This window comes from Festucalex cinctus, chromosome 17 (assembly GCF_051991245.1).
Source record: "Festucalex cinctus isolate MCC-2025b chromosome 17, RoL_Fcin_1.0, whole genome shotgun sequence".
In the NCBI taxonomy this organism is placed as follows: Eukaryota; Metazoa; Chordata; class Actinopteri; order Syngnathiformes; family Syngnathidae; genus Festucalex; species Festucalex cinctus.
Genome location: NC_135427.1, coordinates 1,897,177 through 1,910,139, shown reverse-complemented (window position 1 = coordinate 1,910,139; position 12,963 = coordinate 1,897,177). Strand labels below are relative to the sequence as shown.

At 44.0% G+C, this 12,963-nt stretch overlaps 1 protein-coding gene across 3 annotated transcripts in view; it reads right to left on the bottom strand.

Moving 5' to 3' along the window:
* Nucleotides 1-492: 492 nt before the first annotated feature.
* Nucleotides 493-12,963, bottom strand: part of LOC144005093 (C-reactive protein-like) — a 32,954-nt gene continuing 20,483 nt past the window's right edge. For 2 of the 3 annotated variants that reach the window (XM_077503008.1, XM_077503009.1), the window contains 3 exons: nt 5,846-5,895; nt 2,718-4,188; nt 493-2,360 (listed from right to left, as the gene is read on the bottom strand). In XM_077503008.1, coding sequence (XP_077359134.1) covers nt 1,589-2,360; nt 2,718-4,033 — 2,088 coding nt within the window. In that variant the 5' untranslated portion in view covers nt 4,034-4,188; nt 5,846-5,895 and the 3' untranslated portion in view covers nt 493-1,588. Of the gene's footprint in view, nt 2,361-2,717; nt 4,189-5,845; nt 5,896-6,685; nt 6,768-12,963 lie in introns of all 3 variants that reach the window. The other variant, XM_077503007.1, reaches the window with a different exon arrangement.

The following is a 12,963-nucleotide window of genomic DNA, read 5'->3' as shown; positions in this document are numbered from 1 at the left end:
GTGGGCGGAGCCACCCCTTGTTGGGCATCAATTCTCTGCTTTTGTCCTGTCACTGTTGGAGTTGCGGCTCGCTGACCTTTGCAAGGGAGGAGATTGAGGTGACCCTTCTGAAGGTGATTTCGCTTGAGGAGCCAATTGCCTTTAAAACAATGTTCAACCTCATAGTGTAAAGTTGGTAGACCTTCAATTGGACACTTCATTAGGTCAGCGTCATGCAGTCACCTACATCCCGTTTTTATGCTCAAGACAACGAACGCCCTGTCTAATACAAAAATATATATTCTGTACAGTACTGTATATTGCTTTGGCACCATCTGGTGGCCGGTGAACGTGAGTGGACCTTCACCTAGCTGACAAAGCAAGTACAAGAAATTAAAACCTCTTTGACAGAGTCAATTGAAAAAGCCAGTGTTAGTCCCAACGTGCATGTAAACAATATTTTAACCATGTGAGGCTCTTTGCTATCTTGCTTCTCATCATTCCTCCACCCACTGAAATGACAGTTCATTTATTTTTGCTGGCTTTATTCCAAAAAAAGTGCATACAATACAATTTAATTTCCAGTGAGCCCATTAAACAATTTGCTCTTTAAAACATTAAACAGTCACTCCCCCCATATGTGGCAAACTGGTTGATGCAATTGTCTCTCAAAATGACAGACAAGTGCAGACCCAGATATGATTTTAATTGTAGCCACAATATCTATGTAGCATGCACACATAATGCTAATTTCCATCCATTTTCTAAACCTCTTGCTCCTCACAACGGTTGCGGGGATAATGCTAATTTGTGGCTACTAAATAAATACACACAAAATACTAGTTAGTAAGTTAATATTCCATATTTGACTATTTACATTATGTGTATAACCCCCCCCCCACTATTCTTAGTGCCAAATTAGCATTTTGTGTGCACACTATATCCATATTGTGGCCACAATTTATTAATGTTTAGGCCCATGCCATGTGTGCAGATCCATTGAAACGTGTTGAATGTCCTTGTGGAAATTTCATGTCGCTGATGGGTTAGGTCATACTCATACTGCTGTTAAATCACGTTCTCTCCTTGTTGATTTTGTTGAGGATTTCACTCACTGCTGGAGTACGTGCACTATGTGTTGAGGCTACTCCTTGGAGCAGGCACGCAGCCCTGGTTCGAACCACGTGCCAAGCAGCTCCATCCTGCTGTTTTTCGCACTGTCGTATACAAAATATATACATCAGTTCAGTTAAAATGGATCTGTCAGATCTATAGCCATTCATTGCAGTGATTGACAATGAGTTTTAATATGAACAGTTGTTTGCCTATCCAAACTTGTGTTGTTGTTGCCACCAAATCAGGACGTAGAAATATGCTAACATTACCGTGCGCTAGCTAGCGGATCCTTCAAGGTGATTTTTGGCGACAGCACCGCTGATTCCAAAAACCATGGACAGCATATGCTGACATGCGAACACGTCAAGGCTGAAATCTGACAAATACTAACATGCATATTGGAAACTGTGCAACCAAAAGAACCATTTGAATGAATAGCTTGGTGAACAACCAAGAAGAGTCCGTTTACCTCAATGTAACTTTCAACCAAGCTTTAATTGTCTGTGGCCGTCAAAGGGCTCTGGGGACACTGCCCCTCCACTCGCTGTATGGATGACGGCCTTTTGGCCGCTTTGGACGGGATGTCTGCGAACATGACCGATCTGCCATCAGGACATAGCAGCACGCTGGAATCGGCTTCACACTTGGTGGTTCTGCTTGGCCACAAGGCCTCGGCGGTGCTGTGCCTGATGGTCAGGGCTCCCTGAGTCAGGACATCCGTAGTCGCGACCGACGCTTCGGCATTGCTCATCTTGATCAGCATGTCCAGCGACTGCTTGCGAGTCTCCAGCAAGGCCCTCATGGCTTTCCTTTCCTCTTCGTCCTCTTCCTCCTCATCCGTATCTGCGGTGTTTTCCTTAAGGCCGAAATCCTTCGAGTCGGCAGAGTCTCTCTTGAACGAAAGGTCCAGGGGGACATCGCTCTGGCGAGCCGTCTTCTCCAGGGCTTGATGGATGTGCGAGAGCTCGTTTCGGATTTTGCTGAGGTGCTCCCAGAGGTGGTGCTGGACGGGGAGGTCTTCCTTCTCCAGGTGGGAGATGTTGCGCTCTGCTTCCTGGTACTCCTGTAAGGCCTTGGAAAGGTCATTGAGGAGAGCAGCCACGGAATCCGACGCACCGTCACCTATGGGGCGCGTGGTCAGCAGGTCTTGGCTGCTGTGCCCGCCATTGGACGCCATCAGGGAGGATGGTTCACTTTTTGGACTGGTAAGGTGATCTGTGTGCACGGGTTCCGATGACCTCATCTTGGGGTGCAAACTCTGTGAACTGAAAAGTGGAGAAATGTTCAGTTACAACTAACCAACTGGACTGGCCATTTAGCATGCAGGGCAGATGCCCAGTGGGCCGGCATCTTTTGGGACCAAAGTGGCACTATACTATTATTATTTTCCTCCACTTTCCCACAACTTAGAAGGAGCAGTCCATTAATCAATTTAAAAGCTAGACAACAAACTGACCAGTGGTGTTTAGGAGTCAGGTCAAAATACCAAGGCCAACTTTTGCTGACAGTCCAGCCCTGCATTCTTACATAACTCCGTCTCCCAAGTGATACTTAATACTGATTAATGACAGAGTACTTCTTCAGCCAAGACCACCTATATTTGGGCTAGATGAAATTCTTACCTAGGTTTGTCTGGCGCCATGTTTAGAGGAGGACTTGTCTGGATGTTCTTTAAAAACTCCAAAGTGAAGCCCGTGGTCAGTTTCTTTTCCACAGGCGCATCATGGTTCATGATGGGTCCGCCCATCCTCTTGAGGGCCCAACTGCTTTTACCTTCCTTGACTGAGGCTTGCACTTTATCCCCCAGCCTGTAAGCCGGGTCAGAAGAACCTCCCTGAGGTGACAACTGCCCAACGGGGGAAACCAGAGTGGCCCCAGGCCTCAGGGCAGGCACTTTCCACAAGTTAATTTTGGGCTGGAAGCCGGATAAAGAAAATGTATCAAGAGTGTTTGTGTTTGTTTTGTGTCCTTTACTGGTGTCTCCCTGACTGGATGCCGGTCCAAAGCTGTGCTCACACAGGAACGGGTAGTAGAGCCGCGGGTGGATGAGAGTTCTGTCTGTGTGGCTGCCAGAGGCCGGATGAATCAGCTGGGTGGCTGAAGCCAGGAACGGTAGCTGGGCGAGCTGCGCGTGAGTTTGACTGGCGGGAAGCGAAGAGTTCACATAGGAGAAAAGACTCGGACCGATGGGATAGCCCACCCCAAGCACTGAAAGGTTGAGCCCAGCGGGGTCCTGGTAGTCCACCAAGTTGGGTGGGGGAGGATAACACGGGATCGAACTGTTCATTCGGGCCTGAGCACCTTCAGATTTGGCCTTGCCGGCGGTTAGGAGGCGCCACTGGTCTGAGAGCAACCCGGGAGCTGTCATACAGTTCTTGGATAGGGTCTTGTAGTGTTTCAACTGGGCCTCCACCTCCACCGAGCGTGCTCGCAGGAGCTGGTCTTCCAAGGAGAGCATGTCTGCCATCAACAACTCAGAATCTGCTTTGCACTCTGCAGAATCCGCTTTTTCAGACTTCTCTTTCACCAACGTCCGCACCTCTCCCGCCTCCGCTCCCTGTCCCCGGTTTTCTTGATCTTCCACTTCCTCCTCCGCGCTCCTTTGCTGCCCCTCATCCGTCCGTGTTGCCTGATCCTGGGCGTCTTTCCCAGGCCCGCGGATGCCCTGTTGTAAGGATCGCAGTTGGTCCGGGTGCAGGACATTGTTGCCCTTTTTGTAGGGCCAGTCGGACTCGATGAGCAGGGACAGGGAGTTCTTGCACAGGCTGTACTTCATGTGGTTGTACAGGTGCGACTTCTCCATGCAGGTGAAGGGACACTGGAAGCATTTGTAGTTGTAGGGCTTGCCCCACGGACGAGGGATGTAGTGAGGCTTCTTGGGCTTGCGCTCCTTGTGTTTGCCGGCAGACGTCACTTTGCAAGCGTCGTCCTTGGACATGATTGGTCCAGATATTCAGAAGACTGTGCGATTATGTTCACGTTGGGATCATTCACAAGACCAGTCTTTGAGTATTTGTAGGTTTGTGATTTTTGAGCTCATTTGGGTTTTGTTCCTCAGCTAGGTTGCCAACATTCAACGCATTTTCTTGGTACCTGCGAACAGAAAAGACAATTTTCTTGAATGTTATATTTAAAATTTGTTTCCATTCCAAAATCAAAGACAGCCATTGGGCACAAAAAAAGGTTTGCACACCACTGCCCTAGAGGTGCAATGATGTTGTCTTCCCCCACCCCCTCCGGAGACTATGGTCCAAGGCTGCCTGTGTTGTCTACCTGAGGTAAAGGTCACCTCACCACTAACCGAACTTGAGCTTCTCGCTGTACCTGCCTCTCCACATTAGTTCCACCAGAATACCAGGCCGGGGCAAGAGTAAGGGCTCTGGGGCAAATGGGCCATGACAGGGGGGCTGTGCACCTGTGCAGGGCTAGGGATGGCCCCTAGTGTTTGGGACCACTCACAGGGAGGATGAGTCCAGGCTGTGGGTAGCGGATGGGATGGAAGAGAAAGTGGTGGTGGGGTGGTTACTAATGAGGGCCTGGCATCATGCCTGGGGGGCATCATTAGTGGCAGGCCTGGGATCTGGGTCAAGACACAGTGCAGAAGTTCAATGGTTCTCCTGAACTAGGTCTCATCTAGCTAGTTGGAAACTTTGGCGTTGTAACATTCTTCATTTTCTCATCATTAACACTGAAATTAACTATAACCATGTTCTACTTTAGGGAGGACCCTGCGGTGAACAAGGATGCACAGAGCCTCCATTTAAAACACTTTGCTTTAAGGCTTTTATTTCTTCTTTTTCCCCAGGTCATTCAAAGATAAAAGCTGAAGATAAATGATCTTTATTAAATGTGTCAAATAGATGGTAATTGAAGCCAAACACAGGTTCAGGGATAAAATCTGGGCTCTGCCTTCCTGTGTGGAGTTTACAAGTTGTCCCCATGCCCACATTGGGTTTTTCTTGGTAATCCAAAAACATTCATTTGAACTTCAATGAAGACTCAGGGATGTTCATGCCATGACACTTGTGGTTTCCCTTAGAGTGGTTGGAGGGAGGGAGGGAGGGGGGGGGGGGGAGGTTTTGTCTATAAATGAAGCCTAGATTCATTTGTTGACAACTTTCCACTTTTACTCCCTAGATTTGAAAATAGCCAATTTCTGTGAATGATGACAGCATTAAAGAAAAACAAAAAACAAAACTGCAACCTGAAGTGAGCATGACGATTAACAGTCTGTGCTTTTTTAAAAAGTTGAATCAATACTTCTAATTAAAAAAAAAAAAGAACCCAAAAAATATCCATACTTCTACTATGGTAAGGGCTACCAACTTTGGTTGTTTTGTTGAAGCCCGTTGACCATTTCATCGACTCCCGTGTCCGCCTCGGGGCTCTGAACCCCCCCATTTAAGCTCATAATGGAGGCGAACATCTGCTGTTACCAGACAATCAATAAAAATATTTTTTACAGGACAGTTTCCTCCTCTTCGGGCCACTATATCTGGATCACTCGCTTCTGACTGTGCGCTTTGACAGCAACCCCCCACCACCACCACACACACATCCAAACCCTGCGGTCTTGTTTTGGGCTTTTAAAGCCAATGATCCGACAAGCTGGACCACTTGAACATCTATTGTTACAATTACCGACAGAGTAACCACTCTGGGGCCACTTTGGCATGCATCAGCAACCACAAAATTGACACTCAATGGGACGGCATTCTTTGAAAATAAAACTGTTCATTAATTAAATTACCTTTTCCCATGATTTCAGGAGTTGTGAGCCAGGTCCTTCCAGGAAGAGTCCTGGTAGAGAAATAAAGAAAAAACAAACAAACTGTTAAATGGTGGACCTTTTCTTATCGGTAATTTCACGGTTTTTACCCAAACTGCCTGTATAATAGTGAAAGTAAGTCATTATAATTATTGAAATGCAAATTCTAATTGTCACTACAACAAAAACATTTATTAGTTAATGTCCCATTGCTTAAAATACTATTTGGTTTTCACACACTTGTGAAAAATTGCAGTATGATTTCAGAATTCATGTGTGACTATTATTTCGATATGCATATACATGAAATTTAAAAATGCCAGAATCCAAGCTTTTTCTTGTTATAATCACTTTTTCCCCCCATTCCCCACACACACTCTCATTCGCTACATTTGAATTGATTGCAATTCAAAGTATGACACATTATTAACATAAAATGATGCAAAAAAAACATAATAGCACAGCAGAGTTGCTGCAAATATTCCAGTTCAAAATAAAACAGAACAATTATGCATGGCAATGTATTTTTTTTTTTAAATATCGCCAAAGCCAGACGCGTGCACACACAGTGTCTCGTTTCCTTAGTCTATTAAAGATGAATTCTAATTGAACAAAAAAAAAAAAAAAAAAAACATAAAACCAAAACAAAGATGCCATAATTGCTTTCAGTTAACATTACATTTAGGTGAAAAAAAATTGGATTAAAATGAATCATTTTGATGTCATGCCTCTTGATATTTGACACTTATCTTAGATCAGTTACATTAAAAAAAACAAAAAAACAACAATGAACCAAACAAAGTGCATCATGTCATGAGTTACCTGCAAATAGAAGTGTGAAGTGTCCGCCTGAGTAGTGGAGTGTAGTTGTTATCCCGGTGCTGTCTGTCTGCCTCTCGTCCGTCTGTGTACTCAAATGGGAGCGCAGCAGGCGCGAGCGTGCACATTTATATTGACTGGGAGCATCGGCCTCAGGCACTACAATAAAGCAGCCACCCTGCCCCACCCACCTTAACACCCCTTTACCCGGCAACCACCTACACTTTGGGTCGTCAAATGTGCTCTCTGCCTTGCAGCCAGGTTGAACTTAAAGGTTACACAAGTGACTGATGGCATCTTAATACTTGACATGACTCTCATAAGTCAACCGTGATGAAGGATTTTCAAATTCAAAGTAACTTGTTTTCCTTTTTACGGGCAGCACATCTATTTATCTATCCATCTATAGCCTTATTCTTACCATATGTACCTAATGTAGCTGACATTTCAAAAACATATCATCTGTCCATCCATCTACCTAACAATCGTGTCCATGTCTATCTGACCTTTCATGCACAGTGCAAGAGAAACAGCTTCTCACTCTCAGTTAAAGGGATAGGTCAGATTTTTGGACATGAATCTGTATTGCATCCTCATCTCTACTAGTGTGCAATCAGCACTGACTTACTCCTGACAGCGTTCCGTGACACGAGTCCTGGTCCGGTTTTTGTCGAGAGGAAAGTAGTCCGGCATCACGGAAATTTTTCTAAAAAACAATTTGTGTTGAAAAGAGTGACACATTTGCATCACAAAACTTTGCCCTAGAAAAAAAGTTAGACTCCATTACCGCTGGGCACTATTTTCCTGTTCGTTCGTATCACTGCGCGGCACCCTGCATACAGCTGATAGACGCGCAGCATACAGCCGATCGGCGCGCCTTCCGCCGTAATTGTAACTTCGAAAAGACAAAACTTGCAGATTAGTGCGCGTCTATCAGCTGTATGCAGGGCGCCGCGCAGTGATACGAACGAACAGAAAAATAGTGCCCGGCGGTAATGGGAGTCTGACTTTTTTTTTTTCTAGGGCGAAGTTTTGTGAAACAAATGTCTTACTCTTTTGAACACAAATTGTTTTTACAAGAAAAACGCTTTATTTCCGTGACGCCAGCCAACTTGCCGGACTACTTTCCTCTCGACCAAAACCGGACCAGGACTCGTGTCACAGAACGCTGTCAGGGGTAAGTCAGTGTTGATTGCACACTACTAGAGGTGAGGGTGCAATACAGATTCATGTCCAAAAATCCAAACTATCCCTTTAAAGCAAAAACAAAAAAAACGACTCCCATGTGCCTCAAGAGAGCTATACTGTATCTTCTCTGCTTGCTCCTCCTGGCCATCCATGTCACTGAGCTCTCCTGCCCTTACTCCTGATTGAGCAGACATGGTCTTCCCCCCCACTGTCGCATTTGCTCCAGATGGTTAGGCTCTATGTAGCGGCCTGTCAGCCTCCATTTGGCCACATTGACACGACAGCCGGCCTGATGCCTCGTGAAGGGTCCCTGACTGGATGACTGACTTCCATGGTGTGGGGATCCTGGCATTGGACATTTGGCGTCGTCTTGGGCAAGACTGCCACACCAAAAGATATGATTAATAGTGATTTTTTTTTTTTTCTAGTGCCAGAAGGTTGGACCATGCCACTACAACATTCAAACATTTCTACCCTGGCTAGGTAAAGATGAGCTTAGCCAAGAATAAAATCCACTTTTTTTTCTGTCCTGGGTGTCTTTTAACGGATTTTCTTAGAATAGATCTCCGTTGGGGATTGGCCATTTACATTTGTGAGTGTAATTTACAAAAAAAATTAAAAAAAATTTATGGGCACATCTGTATTGTAACTTACACAACTCGATTGCACACAACAGTCCTCATTGAAAACATGTTGAGGGTGTTATCTTTTTTAGATTATTTCATTCACACACTCTTCAATCTCTGTGCGTCATCGTAACTGAGCTGCATCAGGCCACACCACAGGCTAAATTCTCCCTTGCCAGCCACCACGCAAAAAAAAACAAAAAACGCCCTGAAATGGACAAATCCATCCTTGGAAGGCCTCCACTGGGATGTCAACACAGGCCGACTCCATTGCCCTCAGAAGGCTCTTGTGGGATCGCCATCTTTTTAATACTTTTACGGGGTTTCCAATACACTGGCAAATTGACGAAAAGACTTGCAGCGTGAAGCCACCAATGCTCTGAAGGACGATGAGCTAAGGGGTCCTTATGGAGCAGCATCTGTGGAGGCTGACAGTCGCACTCCATTACGGCTCTGAGAAAGGAACTGGAGGGTTCCGACAACACGCCCACCGGGCAGAGCCAGCTGTGCGCATGCATCCAAAGACACACGCTTTTCTGCACGTCTTATAAGATGTACTATTTGTTTAAAATAGAAAAGTCTCCACCAACTCGGGATGAGTGTTCCTCTCTCCTTCCACTCTGTGAGTTTGAGGCCCGAGGTGGAATGGCTAACAGCTCCTCTCTGAGCGTGCGCTGCTGGGCACATTAACTAAACTCATATCGCTCTCAGCCACTATCAATTATTCACCACAGACCCCCCCCCCCCCAGCCCCTTTCCCCATTCCTTATCAAAGAAGAGCAACACCCTTAAGCTATTCCCTGCTTTCTGTTGCTAAATTTCCAGTCATTTACTTTATTGAAGAGTTGTGTGAACCAGTATGAGCTTCTTGAAGGTCTTTTGCAAGGATATACAATACTTTCATGCAAAAGCTAAGCGTTGGCTAGTTATCATTGACTGCTGCTACACATTAAAACACAGTTTTCTTATTAACTCATTAGCTCCCAAAAACGTATAAATACGTCATATTTTAAATGTTTTAGGTGTCCCAAAGACGGATTTATACGTTTTTTATGTTGTTTTTTTATGCCAGAGCATAGAGAAGGCTTTCATGTAGTCTCTCTACTGCAGAAAATGGTTGAGTGGCAGCAGAGTATAAGAGATCAACCAGGCCATGTTAAAACCAGCTGATTTCCCCACAGTTTGAAGCAGAATTGTGAATAACGATGAAACTTAGCTCTGTTCTATTGCAAATTGCTGCACAGCAGAAACAGATAGGAATATACTTTTTTCCTGATAAAAGAAGAGACTCTAATCTCTCTTTTGGTAGATTCCATATTTTTATAGCAATAGAACATAATATTTCGCGGGCCTTGCAAAATCAGTCAAAATCCAGGAAAACACTTCAGTGAAAATGGTTGGGAGTGAATGAGTTAAGTGATGGTAATACAAAACAAAAACGTTTTGAATCCCATCCCTTGTTTATTCCCTCTCTCTCTTCAAGAATTAAGCTAAGCTAGGCTAAATTAGGCAAACCACGAGCTGGCTGCTAAAATAATATTTTTTAGCTAAGCTAGGTCGGCTGCTAAGCAAATATTATTCAACTTGAAAAGGGAGAAAATCTTGTAAGAAGAATAATTCCCAAAAAAGGATTCTGAATTCTGTGCTGAATTATATACTATTAAATTATAACAAGATTGATAAGTGTCTTTGACTGAAGCGACCTGCCCTCGCATGATGTCAGTCGACGCCGCTGGGAGCAAACAATGAGACATTTCCACTCTCACACTTAAATGAACACGCGAGGCAATTATACAGATGAGGGCCGGACGAGCATTGGCCGCGGTCCAGCGTGTAAAAAGGCAGCCCTTCAAAGTCAGCTGGCTTCATATGTGAAAAGGGCAGATATCATGGTTCAGCCATGACAGGACCTATGAGTCGTTGGGGTTTTTTCCTCTGCAGACAGTGGTGCCCTTCTCTTTGGTCTCCGCACACAAACGCCATGCGCACGTTTCCACCGAACCGGACGCTTTAGTTCTGCGTGACCTGCTATGCTTTGGAATGCTAAACACATATAAGCTAAAACATACTAACGTAATGCCCAACCAATGTGACTAATTATCCAATTTTACTTAATTGGTCTTGAAATTATTCATTTACTACATATATTGTATATTTGTTGATCTATCTATGGCAGTGAAATGTTGAGATTATATTACTATAAACTGTATACAGTGGATATAAAAATTCTGCACACCCCGTTCAAATACCATGTATTGGTGATATAAAATTTAAGATAATGATCACGCAAGTGTGTATGCCTTTTTCCCCTAGAATAAACCAATCACATTCAAGCATGTTAACTCATTTGCTCCCAATGACGTATAAATACATTCTTTTTTAAATATCACCAGTGTCCCAAAGACATATTTATACGTTTTTTCTTTCTTTTTTTAATGCTAGAGCATACAGAAGTCTTTGATGTAGCCTCTAAACTAAAGAATGGTTAAAGCAATAGTAGTTATTACAAAAACGGCCAGCAGGTGGCAACAGAGTATAACAGATTAACCAGAGCCATGTTGCAACAAGCTGTTTTTCCCCACAGTTTGAAACAGATTTGTGAAACTGAAAATGATGAAACTGAGCTATATTCTAATGCTAATAGCTTTTTTTTTTTTTTTTTTTTTTTTTACCTGATGAATCAAATCAAAATCAGTCAAAATCCAGCAAAACAGCAGAGAGTGAAGGGGGTTTGCTTCAGGGAAAATGGCTGGGAGTGAATGAGTTAAGTGTGAATCAGCACAAGTGCCTCTGATTAACCCCCAAAAGTTTAGAGGTTCTACTAGTCTTCTCCTAGCCCCCCCCCCCCCCCCCCCCCCAACCCCCACAACCCCCTTTAGTATTGATTGCTATTTCAAACTGTTGATTAATCCTAACTGAGACAAAAAAACAAAACAAAAAAAAAACAGCACAGCATCTGTATTAACAAAAATACTCAGCTGTTCCAGTAGGCTTTTCCAGACAGGTTTATACAGTCACATTGGCCACTATGTCCCCCAGCTTGACTAAGACCCAACAGCTACCTGAAGAACTTTAGGTTAAGAGACAGGAAGCAGCAGCTGGTACGTCACCAATTTTCCCTTCATTGCTTCACCCAACGCTAACTTCCTTTTCCAACCAGCTGCCCCACCTCACCCCAGTACACCCTTGGGAAGTAGGGTTTTATTTTATTTTATTTTTTTATTTCATGGGTGTCACCTGACGGCGGAAAAGCAAGTGGAAATGAAGGGAAGCAGCTGATTGTGTCACAGCGCATCACTACCGCTGTCCATCACAGCATTGACCTTCAGGGGGTGTGTGTGCGTGCGTGTTTGTGTGTCTCTATCAACAATGTGTAAGTATGTGCATATTAAGTCACTGACCCACAGGGAGTGCATGTGTTTGTTCATCAATGCAGGGTGTGTGAGACCATGTGTGCACTATGCTATGGCGTGTGTGTGCGTGAACACTCAGACCTCGGGGGCGTGTGTACGAGTGTGTCTCCATGTCAACGCAGAAATCTGTGTAAGTTAGCTGACATAGCCGCTAGCTCAGCGGCCGACCACCATCAAATACTTGAACTCACTGAATAGCTTCTAATCAAGACACACATGTTGACATATTTTTTTCCCTGATGCCGCGCTTCATCTCCCATTTAAAGGGGGGTATGGTGGTGGTGGTGGTGGTGGTGGTGGTGATGGGGGGGTAATTATAAACATACACGCGTACACAACATTTCTGTCATGTGTTTAAACTGTCAGTATGACCTGAACTGATTCAGAATTAGCAACATTTCAACTCGACAGGTACGTTTATCACCTCTTTTTCACTTTTATTTGATTGGACATTTCAAAAAACCAAACTTTAAACCAATAACATTTAGTGTTTTCGTAAGTCTCCATTACTATGATTAAGCCATACTATCTATGTTGCTCCCCTAGCTAACATCAGCTTGTTTACAGTGCTAATTAGGGTGGCCAGATTTTCTAAATCAACTCATTTGCTCCCAAAAACGTATAAAAACGTCCTATTTTAAATAATGCCATGCTCCCAAAGACGTATTTATACATTTTTTATGTTTTTAAATGTAGAGCATACAGAAGGCTTTGAAGGAATGGTAGTTACTACAAAAACGGCCATCAGGTGGCAGCAGAGTATAAGCGATCAACCAGGGCCATGTTGCAAAAGGCTCTTTCCCCCACTGTTTTAAACAGATTTGGGAATAATGATGAAACTTAGCTATATTCTAATGCTAATTGCTGCAAAACGGAAACATATAGAAATATACCTTTTTTTTCCCCTGATGAAAGAAGAGACTAACCTTTCTTTTGGTAGGTTCCATGCTTTTATAGCAATAGAACACAATATTCTGTGGGCCTTGCAAAATTCAGTTAAATGTCTGGGAGTGAATGAGTTAACAACCATGACATTACAATGTTGCTGAGAATC